Below are 21,993 nucleotides of genomic sequence, written 5' to 3'. Positions count from 1 at the left end.
CTGTCATGACAGTTGGAGGTAACGAGAAGAATTAGGCCTAAGTTTACATAACATGTTTATATTAAGTTTAATGAGCCTGTTTGATAAGCAGTGCGAAACGAAACATTAAATGCCTTTCAATGAGCTGCACACTTTTTGTGTTTTTCGGAGCGCAATCTGGCGAGGTTCCCATTTGGGCAAACAAATTACAGTGAAAAAAAATGGTGTAGAATCAATTTTCACTCAGGAATTGCTAGTAAACAATCACAAAGAAACGGCAAGTAACACATTTAATTAAACATGAATTCGGAAGCAGAAAAACAGATATTGTATTATAAACAAAACACACGCAGTAAGTCACTTTGCTTTAAAACGTAATATAACCAGTCTAGCAGAGCTGACATGTGCCTTCATCATTAGTAGTATTTTAATCTTTTTTTTTTTTTTTTTTTTTTTAATAAAATGTGAGGTTGTATAAGTCATAAGATTATATAAAGATAGTTATATTATATAAGCTTTATATCTAGATTTTTCAACGCGAGACTTCCGACATGCAGCAAACATAATAATACAATACAAAATAATATGGTAAGACACACTAATTTGCAATATCAAGCAGCAAAACGAGCTGTTTTGTTGTTTTGTACAGCTAAAAATAGCTGGATGTGGATGCAACCGGAAGCAAGACCCATACAAATTTACAAATGGCCTGCTGTTATGGAAAAAATAAGCTATTTTTTGTTGTTGTTGTTTTTTTTTTTTTTTTACATGATTTGGTAACTTATCAAGTCTCATGTAAGTAACAAGAAGAGCTCAATCTTACCAAAACACAACTACAAACTGTTTGAGGTATGATTGTTTATTTCTTCCAGAGCTTCATGGCCAAAGCAAACAGAACCAGCATGCTGAGGTAGGCCTTATTTTTACATTACTATAACATACAGCATTCATAAACATTTAATGTGCATCAATTGTGCATTGATATACAAATATAAAAGTACTGACTATGCTGATAACAAATAATTGTTTCAATTTTGGATAAAAATGAATCTGATTTTGTATTATAAAGATTTTTCATTCTTTGCCTAATTTTATATGCTTCCAATAATTTTAGACGAATATTGAGAGAAAAAAGAACATATTGGCAAATGCTGATAAAATATGTACCTGTCTCAAATATAGAGTGTACCTCGTTATATTTACTACAATTTTACACACTCTTGCATACTTAGGAATTCAGCAGCAACATCATTTAGTGGCCTTGTGTAGTAGTGTGTCCCAGAAATATCTAAGTCTAGAAATTTCTTTTAAAAAAAGATAAAGAATTTTGGCATTGTCATTTTTATTCTTGCTCAAGTAGTGTTTCTTTTATATTTTCATTCTTGACTTTAATGTAATTAAAGTTATTATTTCTCAAAGTCAATATTAATTAGGTTCTAAACTATTTTATTATCCATAATAAAATCAAAGTATGATCCCTAAAAACTCCCAAAAAACAGAAGCTTTAATAGTTTTTCCATATCCTACCATGTAAACATAATATAATAGGAGAGTGTTAAAACCTGCTGATCATCTAAAATTGGCTGATTATCTGAAAAGTTTGAAATCTAAATATATATATATATATATTTTTTTTTTTTACTTTTTTTTATAGAAAGTTGGAACAATATGTTGATATGTTGGAACAATAATCCTGGGATTTATAGCTTTTTCAAGGTGTTAATGAATAATACAAATGTGTCAGACAGTCAGCTAATTAGCTTTGTTCATTTCCACATTTAATTTGTTAGTGGCAGTTGAGCATCATAACGCATATGAATACGACCTCCAATAAAACTGTTACATGCTCTAATTGCTGATTTTGAAAGAATCCAGAGTTCCTTTGCTTTTGTACACTATTTTGGTCTTGTTCTTATTTTTTTTTTTTTTTTTAAGTTTTTTTTTTTATTTGTAGCTTTGCTTATTTTGGCCCTCTAACATTTAAGGTTTTATAATTGGCTAAAAATCCCAGTGATACCAACTCCAGGACAAAAGAAACATGACTTTAGATGTTTTTCACTTTTTCCATTGTGATAAGCTATGGAAGCCCATTTCTGCTACTAAATACATAAAAAAAAAATATTTTTATGTCACAATTTGTCACAAAATCTGACTTTTTCATTCAGAATTAGGACTTTTTTCTCACAATTCTGAGTTTACATCTTGCAATTCTAAAATCTAAGTTTATATATCACATTTTTTTTCACCACAGAATAAAAAATAAAAAAGGTAACTGATAATTAACCTTTTTTTCCTGCAATTGCAAGTTTGTATCTTACAGTTCTGATTTTTCTTCTTTCAGTTTAATCCTGTATTTTTTTTTTTTAGAACAGCAGGAAGAGTCAGAATTGTGAAATAAAAAGTCACAATTACTTTTTTTATTTTTGTGGTGGAAATGGGCTTCCATAATAACGAACTTTGAAAATCAGTAGAAATCTGGTCGTACAAGAAAAATAATGTTTTAGAGAATATGGAAAATCTCTTGAAGGCAATGACTCATGAAAGAGACATAAGAGTCTCTATAAGAGGTATTAAATACAGTTCCTGTTCAGTTTTCAATCAAAACTCATGTGATCTCCATAAGATGAAAGCCTCCATTGGCCTCTCGTAATTCTTCTTTCTTTCGAGCCTGCACCAGGGAAAAGACCACAGCAGCGAGGGTGTTCCTCCCGAGAGAGATTCCTCTGCTGGTGTTTCTTTCAGTGTAGCTTGTGCTCTGTTCCCTACTGCTAACAAAGTACGTGCGGACCCCTCCCCGCTGTTCACTAACCCCTTTGACATAGATATCTCCTCTAAGCTGTAGCACAAAGCCGCGGTCAGCCAGGATACGGCTTGTGCCCTCTGGGACCTGAATACGCCCACTGAGTCCTGTGCTGTCCATTCGGCTTGCAAGATTGACAGTCATGCCCCAGATGTCATACTGGGGTTTAGTGGCGCCAATCACTCCAGCAACTACAGGCCCATGAGAAATACCTGTTTGATAGAAAAGCGGTTTTATGCACAGCAAAATAGTTTCAAGACATCGGATGTACACCCTCAAGCCATCCTAGGTGTATATGACTTTCTTCTTTCAGAGAAATACAATCTAAGTTATATTAATAAATGTCCTGGCTCTTTCAAGCTTTATAATGGCAGTGAACGGGCGATGAGATTTTGAAGTCCAATAAAGTGCATCCAGGGAAAAGACCACAGCAGCAAGGGTGTTCCTGCCGAGAGAAATTCCTCTGCTGGTGTTGCTCTCAGTGTAGCTTGTGCTCTGTTCCCTCTGTTCCCTCTGTTCATTCAAAATCTCAACAGCCATTCACTGCCACTATAAAGCTTGGAAGAGCCAGGCCATTTTTTAATATAACTCTGATTGTATTCGTCTGAAACAAGAAAGTCATATACACGTAGGATGCCTTGGGGATGGGCAAATCAAGGGGTAATTTTTATTTTTGGGTAAACTGTCCCTTTAAATATCCAATCCAGTCACATTGAAATCATATTCATTCTATGTAAGCTGATATGTTCATTACCAGTAGATTTTTGTGTATTACTAGCACAGATGTTAAATCAAGAATAGCACAGTCTTACCGACACGCAACTGGAAGTTGTTTGAGGTACGTTTGTTTATTTGTTTCAGAGTTTCTTGCATGGCCAAAGCATATAGGACCAGTGTACTGAGGTGAGCCCACTCATCTTCACATTCCTATAAAATACACATTAATAAAATTAAGCCTTGCAACGTTTTAGTTACTACTTAACTGTTTATTACTAGTTATATTTATTAATTTTTAATATCCATGATTATTTATGTATATTTTAATGTTTTGTCCTGACCAAGCTGGCTAGAATGATTTATTATTATTATTTAATAACTATTACAATTTTATATATTTTTTATTCTGCTTATTTTAATTTTTTTTTTTTTTAATCTGATTCCAATGCTGATGCCTATAATACTGTCAGCAACACTGGCTGATACTGTCTGATAGTCACCAGTATTATATCATGCATCTAGTTATATTGATATAGCATATCAAATATGTCAATTCTAAAATATGTCAAATGTAGCACACACCTGTTTTTCAGGAGACAGGCCAGATGCAGCCATGTAGCAGCTGCCAATGGTTTTGATTTTCTCAATCTCCTGGAAGTAAGGCTCTTCCAGTAGCTAAGTGAGCAACAGGGAAAAAGATTAAGTAAATAATTAAGTAATTACTCATTATTACAATGTCTTATGATAAAGAAGTGAGCATTTGTAGATTTGAAATGCATTCCATTAGTAACATCAGAGCTGCTGTTAGCCGTTAAACCTATGAGCATGTCTGTAGTTGGGCTTTGATGACATTTGGTACTAAGAGGATGTTGCCCAAATCCATGTACCTCATCAAAGTCTGCGATGATTTCATTAAGAAGACGCAGACACTCCACATCTTGATGAATCAACTCTTTCTTCTCGTAATAATCTGTAAAGCCTGGAATGGAAGCAAACATCACCCCAACTCGCTCGTAGGATTCAGAGAACAGGTCCTTGGAGCCAAAGAATTCAAACAGAGAAAATTAATTTATTTGTGACCCTGGAAAACAAAACCAGTCTTAAGTTGCTGGGTTATAATTGTAGCAATAGCCAAAAATACATTGTATGGGTCAAAATGATTGATTTTACTTTTATGCCAAAAATCATTAGGAAATTAAGTAAAGATCATGTTCCATGAGGATATTTTGCAAAATTCCTACTGTAAATGTATCAAAACGTAATTTTTCAGTAGTAATATGCAAGTGTTCCATAACTACTGAAATGCTATTTGAAAACAAATAGCTGGATAATTTTACTTACATTATTATTTGTTTTTTAAAAGGGTCTTGTTTTACACTACAACTGAGAAATTTTAACCAAACTATGTTACAGACTTTTCATTAAGACCCTAAAGAACTTGTGTAACATAGGCATCCGATGACCTCTTTAAACTATTAGGACCTGCCATCAATAATCCAAGCAACTACCTCATTATTTCTGTCTCTCTCAAGAAAGTGGCGAGCGACGTGGGCAGGAAGGATATTATACAGCAGACACTCGTTATGTTCCCTCAGTTCCTTCATGTCCTCCACTTCCTGTCTGGCCTGAAGACGCCACAGGAAGTCAAGCCTGGCTGTAGTTTCTAACTGTAGGATTAAGCAAAAATAATTTCTTGAATCATACTAAAATAACTTAAAAGACATAAATCTAAAACTGCAGGTCAATTTTGTTTGCTTCAGTTAAAAATAGATTTTTATTTATTTATTTATTACAACAGGATGATAATTACAGCATTAAAGTGGCGGTTCGATTATTATTCATTGATATAATTCAAAATATATTAATTGTTAAATATGTCATGTTTTTATATTATTATTTAAATAACTAGTAGTTGCTAATAATAATATAAGAATAAACTCTTATGATTAAACATTTTAACAAGCTTTTAAAAGAATACCTGTCTACTGTTGTAGAGGACGACCACAACAAACATGGCCATTAGCAACACAGATACGCCTTTGCGTTTTAGGTATTGAGATCTGGGCAAAGCACACATATATACGGTATACATCAGATGGGCCACAACAATTCAACAGGTAAAGGAGAAGTCCACTTCCAGAACAACAATTTAGAAATAATTTACTCACCCCCTTGTCATCCAAGATGTTCATGTCTTTCTGTCTTCAGTCGTGAAGAAATTATGGTTTTTGAGGAAAGCATTTCAGAATTTTGCTGAACGAGACTCGAAGGTCCGAGTCGATAAAATAATCCAAACTTCCCATCACTACTACGAATCACGTGTAAGTTCATCATCTGTGCACTGAGTATGGCAAAAAACTCCATATTATTTTCTCCTACAACTTGAGAGGAGGACATCGTTATACCTCTTTGTTTGCAAACAGCGTTTACAAACTTACTTGCACGCACTTAGTCTTTGCGCGTTCGCTTTGTAAACACTGGGTCTGTAGTTCCACCTATGTTCCATGTGACCTTTCAACGTGATTCGAAAGTACGTAGTGTCATAAACGCGCATCCCAGAGCCTGTGCTACACAAGCTTTTGTGCTTAAAAAGTATAAAAAAATGTATTTTCCGAAAAGAAATGACTGATCGTTTCGCTAGATAAGATCCTTCTTCCTCGGCTGGGATCATTTAGAGCCCTTTGAAGCTGTATTTAAACTACATTTTGGAAGTTCAAAATCAGGGCACCAATAAAGTCCATTATATGGAGAAAAATCCTAAAATGTTTTCCTCAAAAACCATAATTCTTCACGACTGAAGACAAAGACATGAACATCTTGGATGACAAGGGAGTGAGTAAATTATTTGTGAATTGTTGTTCTGGAAGTGGAGCTCTCCTTTAAGGAAGTAATAGATAAAACAAAATTAAAAAAAAAAGCAAAAATTGCTTATTCACAAATCATTGGATTGTTGAACATTGTACCACATTCAGAAACATTGTACGATAAAAACTCTTGATAAAACATTCAAATATTGTACCTCTGAATTTGGCCGTTTTGGTGTTGGCGGATAAAGAGCACATGGAAGGCTACCTCAATGAGGTATGTGTAAACTGCAATGACTAACATAAGTACTGCTAACTTCAACAGACAGCTGAGCCTCAGGAACACAGCACACGTCACCATGGCCAACACACCACTCAAAACAAAGAACTGCAGAAGGACACACAGATTTACTGAATTTAGTGTTTAGAGTCACTGATCTTGAAATGGGATAAAATTAGGATGGCTGTATCAGAATAAGCATTACTTGAAGTTGTCACACTTGTGGCACATTTGTATTTAATATGTATCTACTGTACCTCAGGATGTGTGCATATGTTTACTGGCCACTGTGCACCGTGTTCTGAGTTCTTGTTACTTTCTTCAGCCTCTCCAACTGTGTTACACCACAACTGTATAAAAAAGCAATAGGTTAGGAGAAGAGGGATAGTTCACTTAAAAATAAAAATTCTGTAATTAATTACTTGCCCTAATGACGTTCCAAACCCGTAAGACCTTCATCTTTGGAAAACAAAGATTTTTGATGAAAAAACTGACATGGAGGAGTAACCAGTGGTGCTGAACCACTGGACTATTTTAACAATGTCCTTACTATCTTTCTTGGCCTTGAATGTGTCAGTTGTGTTGCTGTCTGTGCAGGGTCAGAAAGCTCTCCAATTTTATCAAAAATATCTTTATTTGTGTCCCAAAGATGAACAAAGGTCTTACAGGTTTGGAACAACATGAGGGTGAGTAATTCTTGAGTGAACTATCCCTTCAAGTTGGTCCAAAAAACTATAAATTCTGGCACTCACAATATCACAGGAGGCTACACCAAAGTTAATAGCAATAACGGTGAGGGTGAGCAGGTTACGGATGCTCTTGGTCTCGTGGATCCAGCAGCACAGATGCTGTAAGTACGGTGGGGAGCGCTTAAATTCCTCAGCCAGTGTTACCAGAAGCAGTAGCACGTAGACAAACAGGAATACTAGAAACTGGATTACCATAGGATAGATTCTGTGGGACAGAATAATATTGAAAATGTAATACTGCTACAAAAATCTATTAAAATTCACATTAGACTTGAGAGAATAGTAATAACTCACTGTGGTGAGGGGATGAGCACCTGAACGGCCATGATGAAGAGGAGCATTAGGAATGAGCAGGCCAAGTTGGACTTGAACATTTCATCTCTCATCTGAGAAAACTGAAAGTACAAATTTTGTGTTGGCCTACTTATAAGCATAAAAGCTTTACAAAGTATAAAAGCTGCTCCTCGGCAGTCCATACCTTTCCCTCAATGTGTCTGTCTTTGAAGACCAGCGTGAATGGTGTTATGTGTTCTTTGCGCATTCGCTCACTGCTGCGCACCTCGATGGCTTGCTTGATTCTCTTGTTGATTTCTCGAGACCCGGAACAATGAGGAGTAATCTGATTGGGCAGCTGCACCAGGGAGCCATTGGTGAAAGTGGCTAAGATCTAAGAGATGACAATACAAAAAGCAATGCATCTATATTAAGTGAAAAAAACATAACTGTTATTATTATTAGGATTTTCTTTAGCAAACCTTAAAATATTTTTTTATAATGATATAATGCTTAAAGGGATAGTTCACCCCAAAATAAAAATTCTGCCATTAATTGTTCACCCTCATGTTATTCAAAATCTGTACACTCTTAAAAATAAAGGTGCTTCACGATGCCATAGAAGAACCGTTTTTGTCTAAATGGTTCCATAAAAAACCTTTAACGTCTGAAGAACCTTTCTGTTTCACAAAAGGTTCTTTGTGGTGAAAGAAGATTCTTCAGATTATAAAAAAGGTAAGAAAGAGGTGGTTCTTTAAAGAACCTTTGACTGAATGGTTCTTTGTGGAACCAAAAATGGTTCTTCTGTGGCATTGCTGTGAAGAACCTTTAAAGCACCTTTATTTTTATGAGTGTAAGACCTTCGTTCATCTTCAGAACACAAATTAAGATCATTTTAATATAATCCGAGGGCTTTCTGACCCTCCATAGACCCCAACTATCACGTTCAAGGCCCAGAAAGGTAGTAAAGAACATCGTTCAAATAGTCCGTGTAACATCAGCGGTTCAACCTCAATACTTTTTGTGTGCAAATAAAACTAAAATAACTTTATTCAACAATTTATTTTCTTGTTTCTTTCTTCTGTTGAGCACAAAAAAAAAGATATTTCGAAGAATGTTGGTAACCAAACAGCTGACATTAGCCATTTTCCTTACGTAGCATGGAAAAAAAATTAAATAGATTAACTGTTTGGTTAACAACATTCTTTAAAATGCCTTTTTTGTGTGCCATAGAATCAAAAAACTCACACAAGTTTGGAACAAGTGGAGGGTGGGTAAATGATGACAGAAGTTTCATGAAGTAAAAATGTTTTTTGCTTTGTTTTACAAAGAGACTACTTATAAATTATTTTCTAATGTAATGGACCGTGCCACTGATGCTAGTGATAAAGTTACTAAAAGATTCACTGAATAACACATTGTGGCACTATTTAACAGGTTTAAAGGGGTCATCAGATGCTAAGTTCACTTTTACATGTTGTTTGAACATTAACGCTGAAGATGCAGTAGATTACGTTTGTTTGTGAAGGGAATACACTTCCCGATCTACATATGTCCGTCTGTGTTCGCACGAATCATTCGTGATTCAGCTTCACTTACAGCAGAAGTGAGTATAAAGGTTTTTTTATGAATCTTTGTGATCGTCTTTCCTAATAATGTGCTAGTTAGCAAGTTTAGTGGCTAAACGTGGCTAAAGTAAACAGACTCGTCACTCCAGAGAGAGAAGAGAGGGGCGGGGCGAGCAGAGCTCATTTGCATTTAAAGCAGCCTCGACCACAATGAAATGATTTTGGCAGAGCTGATTTTGGCAAGGTAAAAAGGGTGTTGTTTTACACTACCATTGAGAATTTTTAACTGAAGTATATTATAGACTTTTCATTAAGACCCTGAAGAATCATATCAACTTGTGGAAAATGGGCATCCGATGACCCCTTTAATAACTTTACATCTTATGACTAATTAGAGAGGGCATTCAGATCTAAGTAAGCTTTGTGAGGCCAAAACAAACTCACGCAGTTCATTCCAATGATGTTATCAAATGGAAGCTCAGCACTCCATGTGGTCTCATCTTTGCTGGTCCTCCGGACTCTAGGGGGTTGCTTGTCTTCCTGTGGCGTATGGCAGATCAGAAAAGTGTCGATCTTGTGTTTACGTAAAAACTCATTCCGCTCATGGCCTCGACCTTCTTCTGTCTCATATACCCCTGCTAGACAGTCCAGGGTTGCTCGTGATATATGAATCCTCCTATTAATATGCAATTTGATTTATTATTCTAATATCAGTTATATTCAGCTAAATATATGACCATGCTATTAATCATCTGGTGTACTTGCCCTGGGATTCCTCCAGCCTCTAGCATATTGGCAACATCTACGTCCCAAGACCACACATCAAACTGCCATTTCTGCAGACCCAAAACCCCACATAGAACCGAGCCAGAGTGAATGCCGATGCGCATGTCCACATCTCTCTTCAGCTCCTTCCGTACATAACTGAGAAAGAGAATGGGAAGTTTAACATCATAATCTCTTTTGTTTTCATCAGCAGAATTAAGGTCCTTGCACACCGAAATGTTCATATGCGTTTTTCCGGTTGTGAAAAACACAGAAAATTGAACCCAATCAGATTTTTTTTTTAATGACGGATGAAAGTTTTGGAGGCAGTGTGAAAATGTGATTGACACGTGTGTTTGTATTTACTCTTTTAACGTGCAAAATTTCGGACAAGAATTTCGCATGCGTTTTTTCATATTTGTCAAAACAATGTGTAGATGTACATGCGATGGTAGAATAATGGTGTCCACACCAAACCCAAAATGAATATTCTCACTGCATTATCACTCTAGATTACTCACAGAATGTTTTTCTGTTTATCGCACAAATAAAATCATTGCATAATCCTCAATCCTCCCTGTCAGTAAGCTCTGCAACTGCATTTTGGAAGTTCAAAATTGGGATACCATATCAGTCAATATATGAAGAAAAATGCTGAAATGTTTTCCTCAAAAAACATAATTTCTTTACGACTAAGAAAAAAAAAGACATGAACATCTTTTAATGACAATGGGGTGAGTACATTATATGTGAATCTTTGTTTTGAAAGTGGACTTCTCCTTTAAATTGGCATAGTGCAAAATAGAATACAAATAGGGTTGTGCCGATAGACAATAGATATATGCTTGTGATGACAGTAAGTCGATTATTATTATTATTATTATTATCAGGCTTTATTATTATTATTATTATATAATTAGAATTAGGGCTTATTTGCTTATTTCTTTTTCTGTGTTTTACAGAGTTGCGCATTATAACCAATCACACACCAGTTCATAAAAGCATTGGCCAGTCAGAAGCAGTTCAGATTAATCATTGCTGAGTTTTTTCTGATACAATCAGACATGTCAAAGCTCTTCTGTGATTGGTGTGTGCGACAACGTGCCATGCTCGAGTTGAAAATTTTCAACTTGCGCAGAAGAAACGATTTAGGCATATATTGCATGTTTGCTCAAATCGCATCGCCCGGCACGAATTTGTATCTGTTCGCGTCTTTATATGTAATCTACTCGAGCAAATAATAAAATTGGCTAAATTTTGTTAAATTCACAAAGCACATATTTCAATTGCGTTACTCGCAGAATATTTATCGTGTGACTTGTGCAAAAATAAAATAATAAAAATAAAAAAATCTAATACAACCAGATGTGTCAATAAGCTCTTTGCTGATTGGATTGTGCAAAAATGTATAATTTCCTGCTCGCGTTTTTAACTTGCGTCACGTTTGCGACAATCGCGACACCCAGTTTGTGTCATTTGCATCACCCGGCATGAATTTGCATCTATTCAAGTCTTTGCAGTGACTTTGTATGTAATCTATTCACGCAAATAATTCAATTCACTTTTGGTGTAAACACACCATAAAAGATTTATTAATCATAACGTGTAGACGGCTTCACTGATTGTTTTTTAAAGTGCATAAACTTGCGCTAGATTGAAGTCAGTGATGACTTTTTTCTTTGAAAATGCAAATACTCTTTGCTCATTGTTTGTATCTGTTGTTTAAATAACTGAGGAAATGTAAGCATTTTAATTAGTAACTTACAATGTTTCTATGATATCATATTATATACAAATTCAATCATATTAAAAATATTTTTGCTACTTGACTAACAAGATATCATGTTTAGTTAATAGATTACACTAACATTAGGCTGCTTTTACCCGTACCTTGGAGTTGGTTCACTCTTTGTTTATGAATCTAAGTAAATAATTAAATAAATTAGCATGATAATATCTTGTATTGGCAATCTCACAGGAGGACGATAGGATGGTATGATTATGGATTATATTGCCCAACACTAAATACAAATGTTCCAGAATTTCAGGTGTGTCCAATCCTGCTCCAGGAGGGTCAACGTCCTAGATAGTTCAGCTCCAGCCTTCCCCAATATAATATTTCCAGTAATCCTGATGTTACATGTCTCCTTGTGTTTCTGTTTATTGGACTGTTTTGGTTTCTCCCATTGTCTTCCCCCCGTCGATCTGTCTGCTTTGGTTTAACCCTTGTTAACGTCATCCCATTCACCTGTCTTGGTAATCAGCACACCCTTTATAAGCCTGTTTGTATCCTGAGTTCTCTGTCGGTCTTTAATGTTGTTTGAGGTTTCTACGTGTGTGGATTTTCCTGCCTGTTCCTGCTTGTACTACCAAAGGATTATAGTAAATCATTTCGCTTATTATCTCGTCTCTCGTCTCGTTCCATCCAGCACGCAGCTACTACGTAACAGAAAGACCGACCGACAACAGTTTAACCGGCATTATTCCCCTGCGTTTATTTTTTCGTCTTGTTTCTCAGTGTTTTCTTTTTTGATTTACCCCCATGGATCCCACTGTTCTCCTCATCATAATGAAGCAGGGGGAACGCTCTCTTGAGGACCACACCCGAGATTACATCTTCCTCGCAGAACACTCCCACTTTCCGGATAGCAGCCTTTGCACTTTCTACCGTGCAGGACTGAACACCACCACTAAGGGGCTGCTATCCGGGGGAGGGTCCTCGAGAGAGCCTGCCGGACTACATCGAGTGGGTGCTGGCGTCCTGTGGATCGTCATGGACTATTGACTTCGTCAACGAGGACGTCAGCCCCACTCCAGACCCAGAACCCAGCCAACCCTCACCCCGACATGCGGAGCATGAGCCCGAGCCCACCGCGGATGACGAGCCAGAGCCACGAGCGACAGAGCAAAGGATCGCCACAGAGCCAGAGCCCTACACGTCCGACCAGGTGCGAGAGCCGGCTACGACTACCGCTACGGTGGAGTGCTGCGTGGAGCAAGAGAGGGCTATGGAGAGCCCTGCCCACTGCACCACCGCTGGGGGTGAGCTTGAACTGAACTCTGGGGACTTGATTGACTTCTTTACTGAAGTTCTGGAAACCAACTCTGAGGATTTAATAGACTTTTCTACAGAAATACCTACCTGTCATGAGATATCTGTTGATATGGAATTCCCACCCACCCCCTCTTCGGTCTGTCTGGCCACCGCTGTCCCCTGACAGCCCCTCTGCTCACCCTCAGCCCACCACCTGTGCAGTGGGCTCGCCGCGGGTCTGCCAGCTTTCATCGGCGTCATGGCTGGAGGATCCCTCAGCTCCGCCTCCAGCCTCAGAGTCCAGAACTCCGCCTCGGCCCTCCGACCCTGCGGCTCCACCACGGCTCTCAGCGCCCTCGTCTCCACCGTCGCCCGTCGGCCCACCAGCTCCACCGGGCTCCCTCGTCCCTCCGGCTCCGCCTTGGTCGGTCGTCGTCCCGCCATCGCCTCAGGACTCCACTCCTCCGGCTTTGCCTCGTCGCTCCGTCCCACCGGCTCCGTTGGGCTCCTCCCCTCCCTCCGGCTCCACCTCAGTCCTCTGTCGCTCCGGCTCCGCAGCGGACCTCCGGAGCTCCGCTTCCGCCTCAGTCGCTGGAGCCTTGGGCTCCGCCTTGGCCCTCCGGATCCTCGGTGTCGCCCTGGATCTTCGGCTCTCCGTCTCCGCCTCGGGCTCCTCTGCCAGCTGCTCCGCCTCTGTCGGTTGGCCCCCTGGAGTCGGCAACCCTTCCTCCTCCATGGCTCCTCCCTCCGTCGGCTCCACTGTGGGTCCTCATCATGGCTGCGGTCTGGGTCTCTACCGGCTTCTCCTGCTTCGGGTCCCTCCTGTTTCCTCCCTGGCTCCTCCCACCTTCGTCGCCCCCATGGACTCTAAGGACTCTGTTTTTTGTTTTCCGTCCTCCGCCGAAGCCTCCCCCCCACATGGACTCTGTTTTGCTGCTGTTTTTTCGCCCCTCTTGTTTATTTTGTTTTTTGTTTCCTACGGCGCGAGGTCGCGCCTATTCGGAGGGGGGAGTAATGTTACATGTCTCCTTGTGTTTCTGTTTATTGGACTGTTTTGGTTTCTCCCATTGTCTTCCCCCCGTCGATCTGTCTGCTTTGGTTTAACCCTTGTTAACGTCATCCCATTCACCTGTCTTGGTAATCAGCACACCCTTTATAAGCCTGTTTGTATCCTGAGTTCTCTGTCGGTCTTTAATGTTGTTTGAGGTTTCTACGTGTGTGGATTTTCCTGCCTGTTCCTGCTTGTACTACCAAAGGATTATAGTAAATCATTTCGCTTATTATCTCGTCTCTCGTCTCGTTCCATCCAGCACGCAGCTACTACGTAACACCTGAAGACCTGGTTCAGGTGTACTTATCTAGTGCTGGACCTTTGAAGATCTGTGAACCTCCAGGAGCAGGATTGGACAAACCTGCAAAAGATCTATGAAAGTGCAATGTTTTGATTGCACCACAGAGTAAATCATTGTAGGAAATAAATGTATGAAATATTTGCTTACAATCTCTGCACATTAAACAGGGAGAAGGAGAAACATTGACAATTAGGTGGTTCACTTAACATACACACCGTATAGTGTTGATCATTGCCAGACCCATCTCCACACAACAGCGAGCATGTGCAGTTTGGGGCTCTGGGACCCCAGACACACAGTAATAACAATCTCCTAGAATCTTTATCCTCATGCAGTGATTCTCCTAAAATATTGAAAGATATCTTTCAGTAAGCTTCCAACATGGCATACTTTTTGGCACTAAAACTAAATGTGATTGCCAAGACTTTTAGAATAGCTGCAACAAAATATTTCCTAATCTCATACAGTATACTACAGTAAGACATTGACCATAAAACCTTTCCCCAACTGCCTGTGAAACTCAAAGGTTAATCTTTCTCACCTCGGCAAGGCGATCAAAGCGACCGAACAGCTCATTGAGCGTTCGCACCAATTCCTGAGCCGACATGGTCATGGAGAGAGAGGTGAAGCCTTTTATATCAGCAAACAGGATACTGAGACAAGACCACATACAAGTTCATTTCATGCAACCTAAATGTACTGGAAGATAGTACTGCACAGGAAGCTATGTGTACCTGACGTCTTTGTATTGATGAATGTAAGTCTTATGGAACTGTTGAGGAAGCAGTTCATCTTCCATAGCAGTCATATCACCAATCATCTCCACAGCAATAAATCGAGGAAGAATGGACATCACCAAGCGCTCCTAATACAAAATGATTGCTCTTTCTTCAGAAGCTTCATATTGATGATCTAAGGATATCTTATTAAATCAATAATCTCAAACCTGTCTCTGGTTCTCTCGTTCCATTTTGACTCGTCCTTCAATGCATCGCCGTGTCTCAAGGAATGCCTGCCTTTGGGCACGATCTGACAAGTAGTGGATGAACAGCCCTGCGGTATTCATACCCATGTACAACAGACCTTTTGCTAGTAACTGAAAGAAATCCATCAAAAAGCATCAAAAAGCATAAAGTACAACTCAATAAATGCATAAAACTCTCATGGACTGGCTCTATATCTCAAGGATAGTTCTTGTGGTCATCTTTGAATTCAAAGAAGCATTGATTTCCTTTTACTTTTTGATACTAAGGTGAGAATCAAAAGTGAACTTTGCTGAGCTTTGAGCTTGAGCATGGAATCTTCTTTACCTTTCTTATAATGGCCGTGTCATTGTAATTCCTAAGGGCGTCCACCAACAGGTGCAAGGCAGCGGTGAAGAAACCTATGCTGATGGACCATAGTAGAGGTAGGGGCAATAGCGTGTAGGTGGCGAACAGGGTAAAGAGCACATACCAGGACTGGTCCTTCTCCAGCCCATAAACCAAACTACCCAGTGCCTGCACAGTCTGGGACAACCAACTTGCCAGCCCAGCATAGCGTAGGTAATCTGGAGACATCAATCCTTTACAGGTCAGAACTAAGACGCATATGACTGCTGCAAGTCCCATGAAGAGCCCAGCCAACCATCCTCGTTGAGAGTCCACCATCTCAGGGGCCACAGCCAGGTAGATGAAGAGAATATGGAGTTTGGTAAGGATATCAATGACATTAGTGACTACAAGGGAAGTTCTGCGCTGACCAGATGAATGCTGCTGGTATAGATGCTCAAGATCATGAGATTTAAACTTGTGGTGGAGAACCGGAAGGAAGATGCCACGGACCGTGGAGCCCCAGCTTACAAAGAAGTCAGCATCACAGACCGAGTCCGTGGATTTGCGTGTGCAGGTGGAGTTGCGCTCTCGTAATGGGTGGATGCGGGCTGCCGAGGAACGCCGCTTATGCGTGCCTGCGTTGCCCCGCGCAGCTTTGTTACGAATCTGTTTGTTGATGTCATCGATGTAGGCATCAGTAACAATGATTTTGCGAGAACTGGCTGCTCGCCCCTCATGGTGTATTCCACGTTGGTCGATAATGTGACGTACTGCATTCTGCCACATCAGCTTCTTGCGTTTCAGGTTGGGGGAGGGAAGCACAGCTGGGCATACCTTAGGCGGAATAGTGACTTCTGTAGAACTCAAAGCCATGATCTGTGCCTTTAAATCCCAAAACTCAGCTCAAGACCTCGATCAACTGCACAAACCTAATGCAAGACAAAAAAAAAGATTTACTAATCGAGATGGAACATTAAATGGAACATCAGATGGAACATCAGAATGAACCCCAAAAACAAACTTAAAATAACATGTAATAACACTGTATGTAAAAAAACAATACACAAGCACAGTACCCTTAAATTTCAATATACCCAAATAAGTTTTTGAATACTCTGTTTAATACTCCCCAAAGTACCCCTAAAACAAGTTCAGTATCCCATAACAATTACCAAAGGACAGTACCCCCAGATTACCTCAGAACAAGTTCAATACCCACAAAGACTCCAAAAACAAATTTAATACCGCCATGAATACCCCCAAAATGATTTTTTACCCCCATAAATACCCTAGAATTAGTTTAATATTTCCCAGAATACTACTAAAACAAGTTCAGAATCCCATCACAATTAGTACCAAAACAAGGTCAGTACCCCCCAGAGTACCTCAGAACAAGTTCAATAACCACAAAGACTCCCAAAACAAATTCTATACCCCCAAAATGTTTTTTTTTTACCCCCAACAATACCCTAAAACAGTGGTTCCCAACCACGTTCCTGGAGGCCCCTCAACACTGCATGTTTTCCATGTCTCCTTAATCAACACACCATCATCAGCATCATCAGATCATCAGCTCATTAGAAGAGACTCCAAGACCTGAAATGGGTGTGTCAGACAAAGGAGAGATGCAAAATGTGCAGTGCTGGGGGGCCTTCAAGAACGTGGTTGGGAACCACTGCCCTAAAATTAGTTAAATACTCCTCAAAGTACTCCTGAAACAAGTTCAGTACCCCTTAACAATTACCCCAGTACCCCAGAGTACTCCACAAGTTCTGTACCTTCCAAAATACCCCTTAAATAAGTTCAGTACCCCCAAAGACTCCCAAAAAAAGTTTAGTACCCCCCGGAATACCCCCTAATTAATTGTTCTACCCCCCAAAATACCTATTTTAATACCTAAAGTAACCCTAATACAAGTTCATTACCCCTTAACAATTACCAAAACAAGGTCAGTACCCCCACAGTACCACAAAACAAGTTCAGTAGCCTCCAAAATACCCCTAAAACAAAATCAATACCCCCAAAGACTCCCAAAACAAATTTAGTACCTCCTAGAATACCCCTAAAATTAGTATTTTCCCTCCAAGAATACCCTAAAATTAGATTAATACTCCCCAAAATGTCTCTAAAACTGGTTCAGTACCCCTTAACAATTACCAAAACAAGGTCAGTACCACAGAGTACTCCACAAGTTCAGTGCCCTCCAAAATACCCCTTAAATATGTTCAGTACCCCAAAGACTCCCCAAACACATTTAGTACCCCCAGAATACCCCCAGAGTGATTTTTCCCTTCAAGAATACCCTAACATTACTTTAATACTCCCTGAAGTACCCCAGAGTACCCCAGTACCCCAGAGTACCCCACAAGTTCAGTACCCTGCAAAATACAAGTTAAAAATTAGTTAAATACTTCCCAAAGTACCCCTGAAACAAGTTCAGTACCTGCCAAAATACACCTAAAACAAGTTCAATACCCCCAAAGACTCCCAAAATTATTTTTCCCCCTCCAAAAGTACCCTAAAATTAGCTCAAATCCTCCTAAAATGTATGCCTTAACAATTACCAAAACAAGGTCAGTACCCTCAGAATACCCCACAAGTAGTTCAGTATCCTCCATAATACCCCGTAAATAAGTTCAGTACCCTTCAAAGATTCCCAAAACAAATTAAGAACTCACAAAATACCTTCAAAGCGAGTTCAATACCCACCCCCATACCCTTAAAACAAATGTAATACCAATACCCAATTTACCTTCAAAATACGTTTATTCCCATATATCCCCAGAATTTAATTAGTGTGACTGTACACAATGCATGCAACGTGTGCACTAAACTGCATATTAAAGTAAGGAATGTTACTGCGAAAGGTCAGACTAGTAATTCAGAATGATTTGCAGAAGACAACTGATTTAAACAGTATAGAACTGCAATAAAAGTTAAAGAAAAATGGGAAGATACTTGCCACTGGTGTGGTGCTGCAAGCTTGATAAATCTTGTAGCGATTCATGCATCTGCTCCTCCATGAACAATAGCCCAGTTAAACTGATCCAGACCCAAGCAAATATCTAAAAGAGTACATTCTTGTCTCTCAAAGGTGGGATATTTGGCAGCTGAGTGCAGAACGAGTCTTCTTTGACAATTTTCCCATCTGCCATGCCATGCACCATAACTATGCTTTGCATAGTTATGTCAATTACTTGTCCTGATACCTTCCAACCATGTTATCCGTCACCTCGCCTCAACAAACTCCTTGGCATTGGATGAAGCCCACTCCACTTCTGTCTGTGGCTGACTGACTTCAGGTAATGAAGTGATTGCTTGGCCAGATGGTCTGAAAAGCTGCCCTGACCCTTCCGAGAGGTAGCAGAGCACAATCTGCCGGAGCTTATCCTATGGAAGAATCCCGACTCTTGATGGAAATGTTTTAGAGGCAAAAATAAGTGGACTTAAGTGAACTCCGCACTGAGGCAGTGACTGGCTTGGGATCTAATGCACATGCACACAAACACAGGCAGTAATAGGTTGAAATATAAGGGATTATCTACTCAGCAAAAGCGCACGTGATCTATTAAGGCCTCACGGTCACAGCTAACAGGATAATGAAGAGTGGTGAGGTAATTGCCTGGTTAAAATCTAATTGCTTTGGAAATTTATTTTTGGCAAGCTGTTTATTCCATGTTTCAAAAAGTTGATAAGTCTTAAATAAATATTTTTTCACAATATCTACAGATCCTGCCCTATTTTTAGACCATATACAGTGGACATCAGAATTAGAGAACCATCTGTAAATGCTCAATTTTTTTTTAAAATATATTTAATCTTCTTCGCTCAAAATATGAAGCAATATTAGCTGTAGTTACTGTTCTACTAATATGTCTGACAAAATAATCAAGGCTTTTTAACAAAAAACATAATTTTGTAGAAAAACAATGAAAACACTGGAGCACAAAAGAAGATTACAGCTAACATTTTGGAGGGTTAGCAGAAATTATTATGAAGTGTAGAGGCCCTTGCGTTGAATGCAGCAGAGCATCACTAGTCTCTCACACTGCATGGGTGTGATCTTAGTCCACTCTCTTCCATACTTTGGTAACTGTAGTGGGTTTCTTAGCCACCTGAGATTTTCAGTCAGGTTTAGATCAGGAGGTTTGATTCTGGCGAGCAATTCCAGCTGCAGTGTTGAACCAATTCCCCATTGAAAGTCTCTGCATTATCCTCTCTTCTCATGTATTTGTCTTACATGAACGACTAGCCTTTTTGGGGAACTTGAATGAAATAGTGTCAGCGTAAACCTGGACCTGCATCTGAGAAATCACAGATTTGGAATGACCAGCTTCTCTTGCAGTGGCTTAAAGGGTCATCCCTTTGGCCTTCATCTGGACAATCTCCTGTCGCAGGCTTTCAGTCACTTTATGCAATCCACCATCTTGCAATCTCAGTGAAATGCTGCCGGTTAATCTGGGGTTGTCATATATGTAAAATAACTGCACTTTAATCCTTGATTACTTCAAATAGGACTAATCAGTGACCTTAAAATTTAAGACATTGTAGGTTGTTCTCTAATTTTGATCTCTATTGTATACATATATCTACTCTATGTATAGACTAGTCATGCTGCGTTCACGCCATATCGTAATTACCGTAATTTGGTGACGACAACGTGACGTTCTACTGAGTTGTTCACATCCTCAGATTCGGAATTATGCTTTTCTATGACAACACTATCAACGCCTAAACAGAGCCTACGTTGGTCAGGTGGTACAGCGGTCATGTGGTACAAGTCGTAGCTCTCAGAAGACTCCCAGTTCACAAGTTGTACTTACGAGTTCTATGAGGACATGAATGCTTTTTACAAGTTGGAATCTCATAACTACAGGAATTCCGATAGGGTGTAAACGCACCTTTATTGTAGGCTAGATATTATAAGGAGAAAAGGTGATTGTTTGTGATTGGTTGACATCTGCTCTTGAGCACAGTGCAGGGCTTTAGTTAGTAGGCCAGGCCGCTGATTCAGGGAATGTGAGAAGTAAGCTGGATAAAGTGCTTCTCACTGATCTGGTTACCAACAATATGTGCCAGGTCAGAAAGTGACTGAACCATCTGTTTCCTTTAACACACATAAATAATCATGCTTTTCACTTGAGTGGATGACTAGCTGGATGAGCTAAATAAGGTTGAGTTGCCTTTACCTGCTGGCTTAATTTTTCACAGTATTTATATAAATACTTGCTTTTTTCAGTCCACTGTCCATTTACGGGTCCATTTACACAGGGTCCATTTACGCAGAATGCATTTTTTCCATTGTTTTTCTATGTAAATATATGCTAAATGGTCACCTTTTGTTGTCTGTTGGAGTTTCTCACACATAACATGGCATTCTAAAAACATGGCACTTGAGTTGAGTAGTCAACTTTTATGGAAACGCACCTCTAGACCTTGCTTTTTTTCAGTCCACTGTTCTGCTTTTCAATTTTTTGACTCTATGTAAATGAGACATCATTTTGTAGCTTTTGTGATTTTGTCGTAATGCACTTTTCAAAACCAAAAGGCAAAGAGTGATTGACAATTATTCCTTTATTTCGCTATATATAAGCTGAATGGAGAAAGTAAATGCTTCTGTGCATAAAACAGAGCCACTTTTCCCATTGAGCAGTGGCCTTGGCATCCATGTAAACAGGCCTCATCTTTGTATTCTGCATAATCACAAACATGCTTCTTACTCATGCCTTACACCGACAAATCAATGTCACACATGAAACAAAGGAAATCAAAGATTTAAAAGATTCGGTACAGTGTAGTGAGTGTAGTTAATGAAACATTTAGGAGTACAACTCATCTACATTACAGATGATGCAACTCTAACATTGTTTGGGTAGATCTTACATAGTCAAACATAGCAAACAAAGCAGCACATTATCAGATGCCTTTGAAAATAAACAAATGTAACAGAAGTCACAAAAAGTGTAGTTTCAGATAAATATTTAAAAATATAAATAATGGTTACATTGCACATGTACACTCACATAGTGTTGTAAACACCACATTTCCATAAAAAAATACAGTATTTGATAAACTTGCATTACAGTGATTGTTACCTACATAGAAGTGTTAATATACAAGGGCCAAACAAAACATTGTTGAACAAATGCATGTTGGCACATCTACACAGCTCTGCTAATGTAACAGTTTTTTCTCAGTTATATTTATTCCAGTGTTGGTGTAAACAAAGACCCTTTGTTCTTGCGTTATCCTTGGACCAGATACTATCACTGTGACAGTTTACAGATAGTTCCTTTCATGCCAAAAACACTTTAGAAAACAAAACAAAAAACGATAATTAATCAACGATATTTATATAT

The 21,993-nt window shown here is 39.1% G+C and overlaps 1 protein-coding gene across 1 annotated transcript; it reads right to left on the bottom strand.

Annotated features, from left to right (window-relative positions):
• Positions 1 to 2,573: 2,573 nt before the first annotated feature.
• On the bottom strand, positions 2,574 to 16,507 carry si:ch211-132f19.7 (adenylate cyclase type 8). The gene is made up of 18 exons (XM_051133714.1): positions 15,632 to 16,507; positions 15,268 to 15,417; positions 15,056 to 15,186; positions 14,863 to 14,974; positions 14,537 to 14,664; positions 9,936 to 10,094; positions 9,615 to 9,846; positions 7,808 to 7,996; positions 7,624 to 7,724; positions 7,333 to 7,534; positions 6,838 to 6,930; positions 6,516 to 6,688; positions 5,475 to 5,556; positions 5,005 to 5,163; positions 4,384 to 4,530; positions 4,079 to 4,171; positions 3,592 to 3,706; positions 2,574 to 2,991 (listed from the first exon to the last, which is right to left on the bottom strand). Exons 1-18 carry the CDS (start codon positions 16,505 to 16,507, stop codon positions 2,585 to 2,587), a joined length of 3,549 nt encoding a protein of 1,182 aa, XP_050989671.1. The 3' UTR covers positions 2,574 to 2,584.
• Between the last annotated feature and the right edge of the window lie 5,486 nt (positions 16,508 to 21,993).

This window comes from Labeo rohita, chromosome 17, assembly GCF_022985175.1.
Source record: "Labeo rohita strain BAU-BD-2019 chromosome 17, IGBB_LRoh.1.0, whole genome shotgun sequence".
NCBI lineage: Eukaryota > Metazoa > Chordata > Actinopteri > Cypriniformes > Cyprinidae > Labeo > Labeo rohita.
The sequence above is the reverse complement of the archived record's forward strand: the minus strand, read 5'-3'. Positions and strand labels throughout refer to the sequence as shown.

What these genes read in the sequence shown, in the direction of transcription:
- si:ch211-132f19.7 (XM_051133714.1), bottom strand. Translation starts at nt 16,507, where the DNA reads ATGGCTTTGAGTTCTACAGAAGTCACTATTCCGCCTAAGGTATGCCCA. An exon ending in TCATCGCAGACTTTGATGAG is followed by an intron (nt 4,172 to 4,383) that starts GTACATGGATTT and finishes TTGCTCACTTAG; the next exon opens with CTACTGGAAGAGCCTTACTT. An exon ending in CAACTTCCAGTTGCGTGTCG is followed by an intron (nt 2,992 to 3,591) that starts GTAAGACTGTGC and finishes TCTATCAAACAG; the next exon opens with GTATTTCTCATGGGCCTGTA.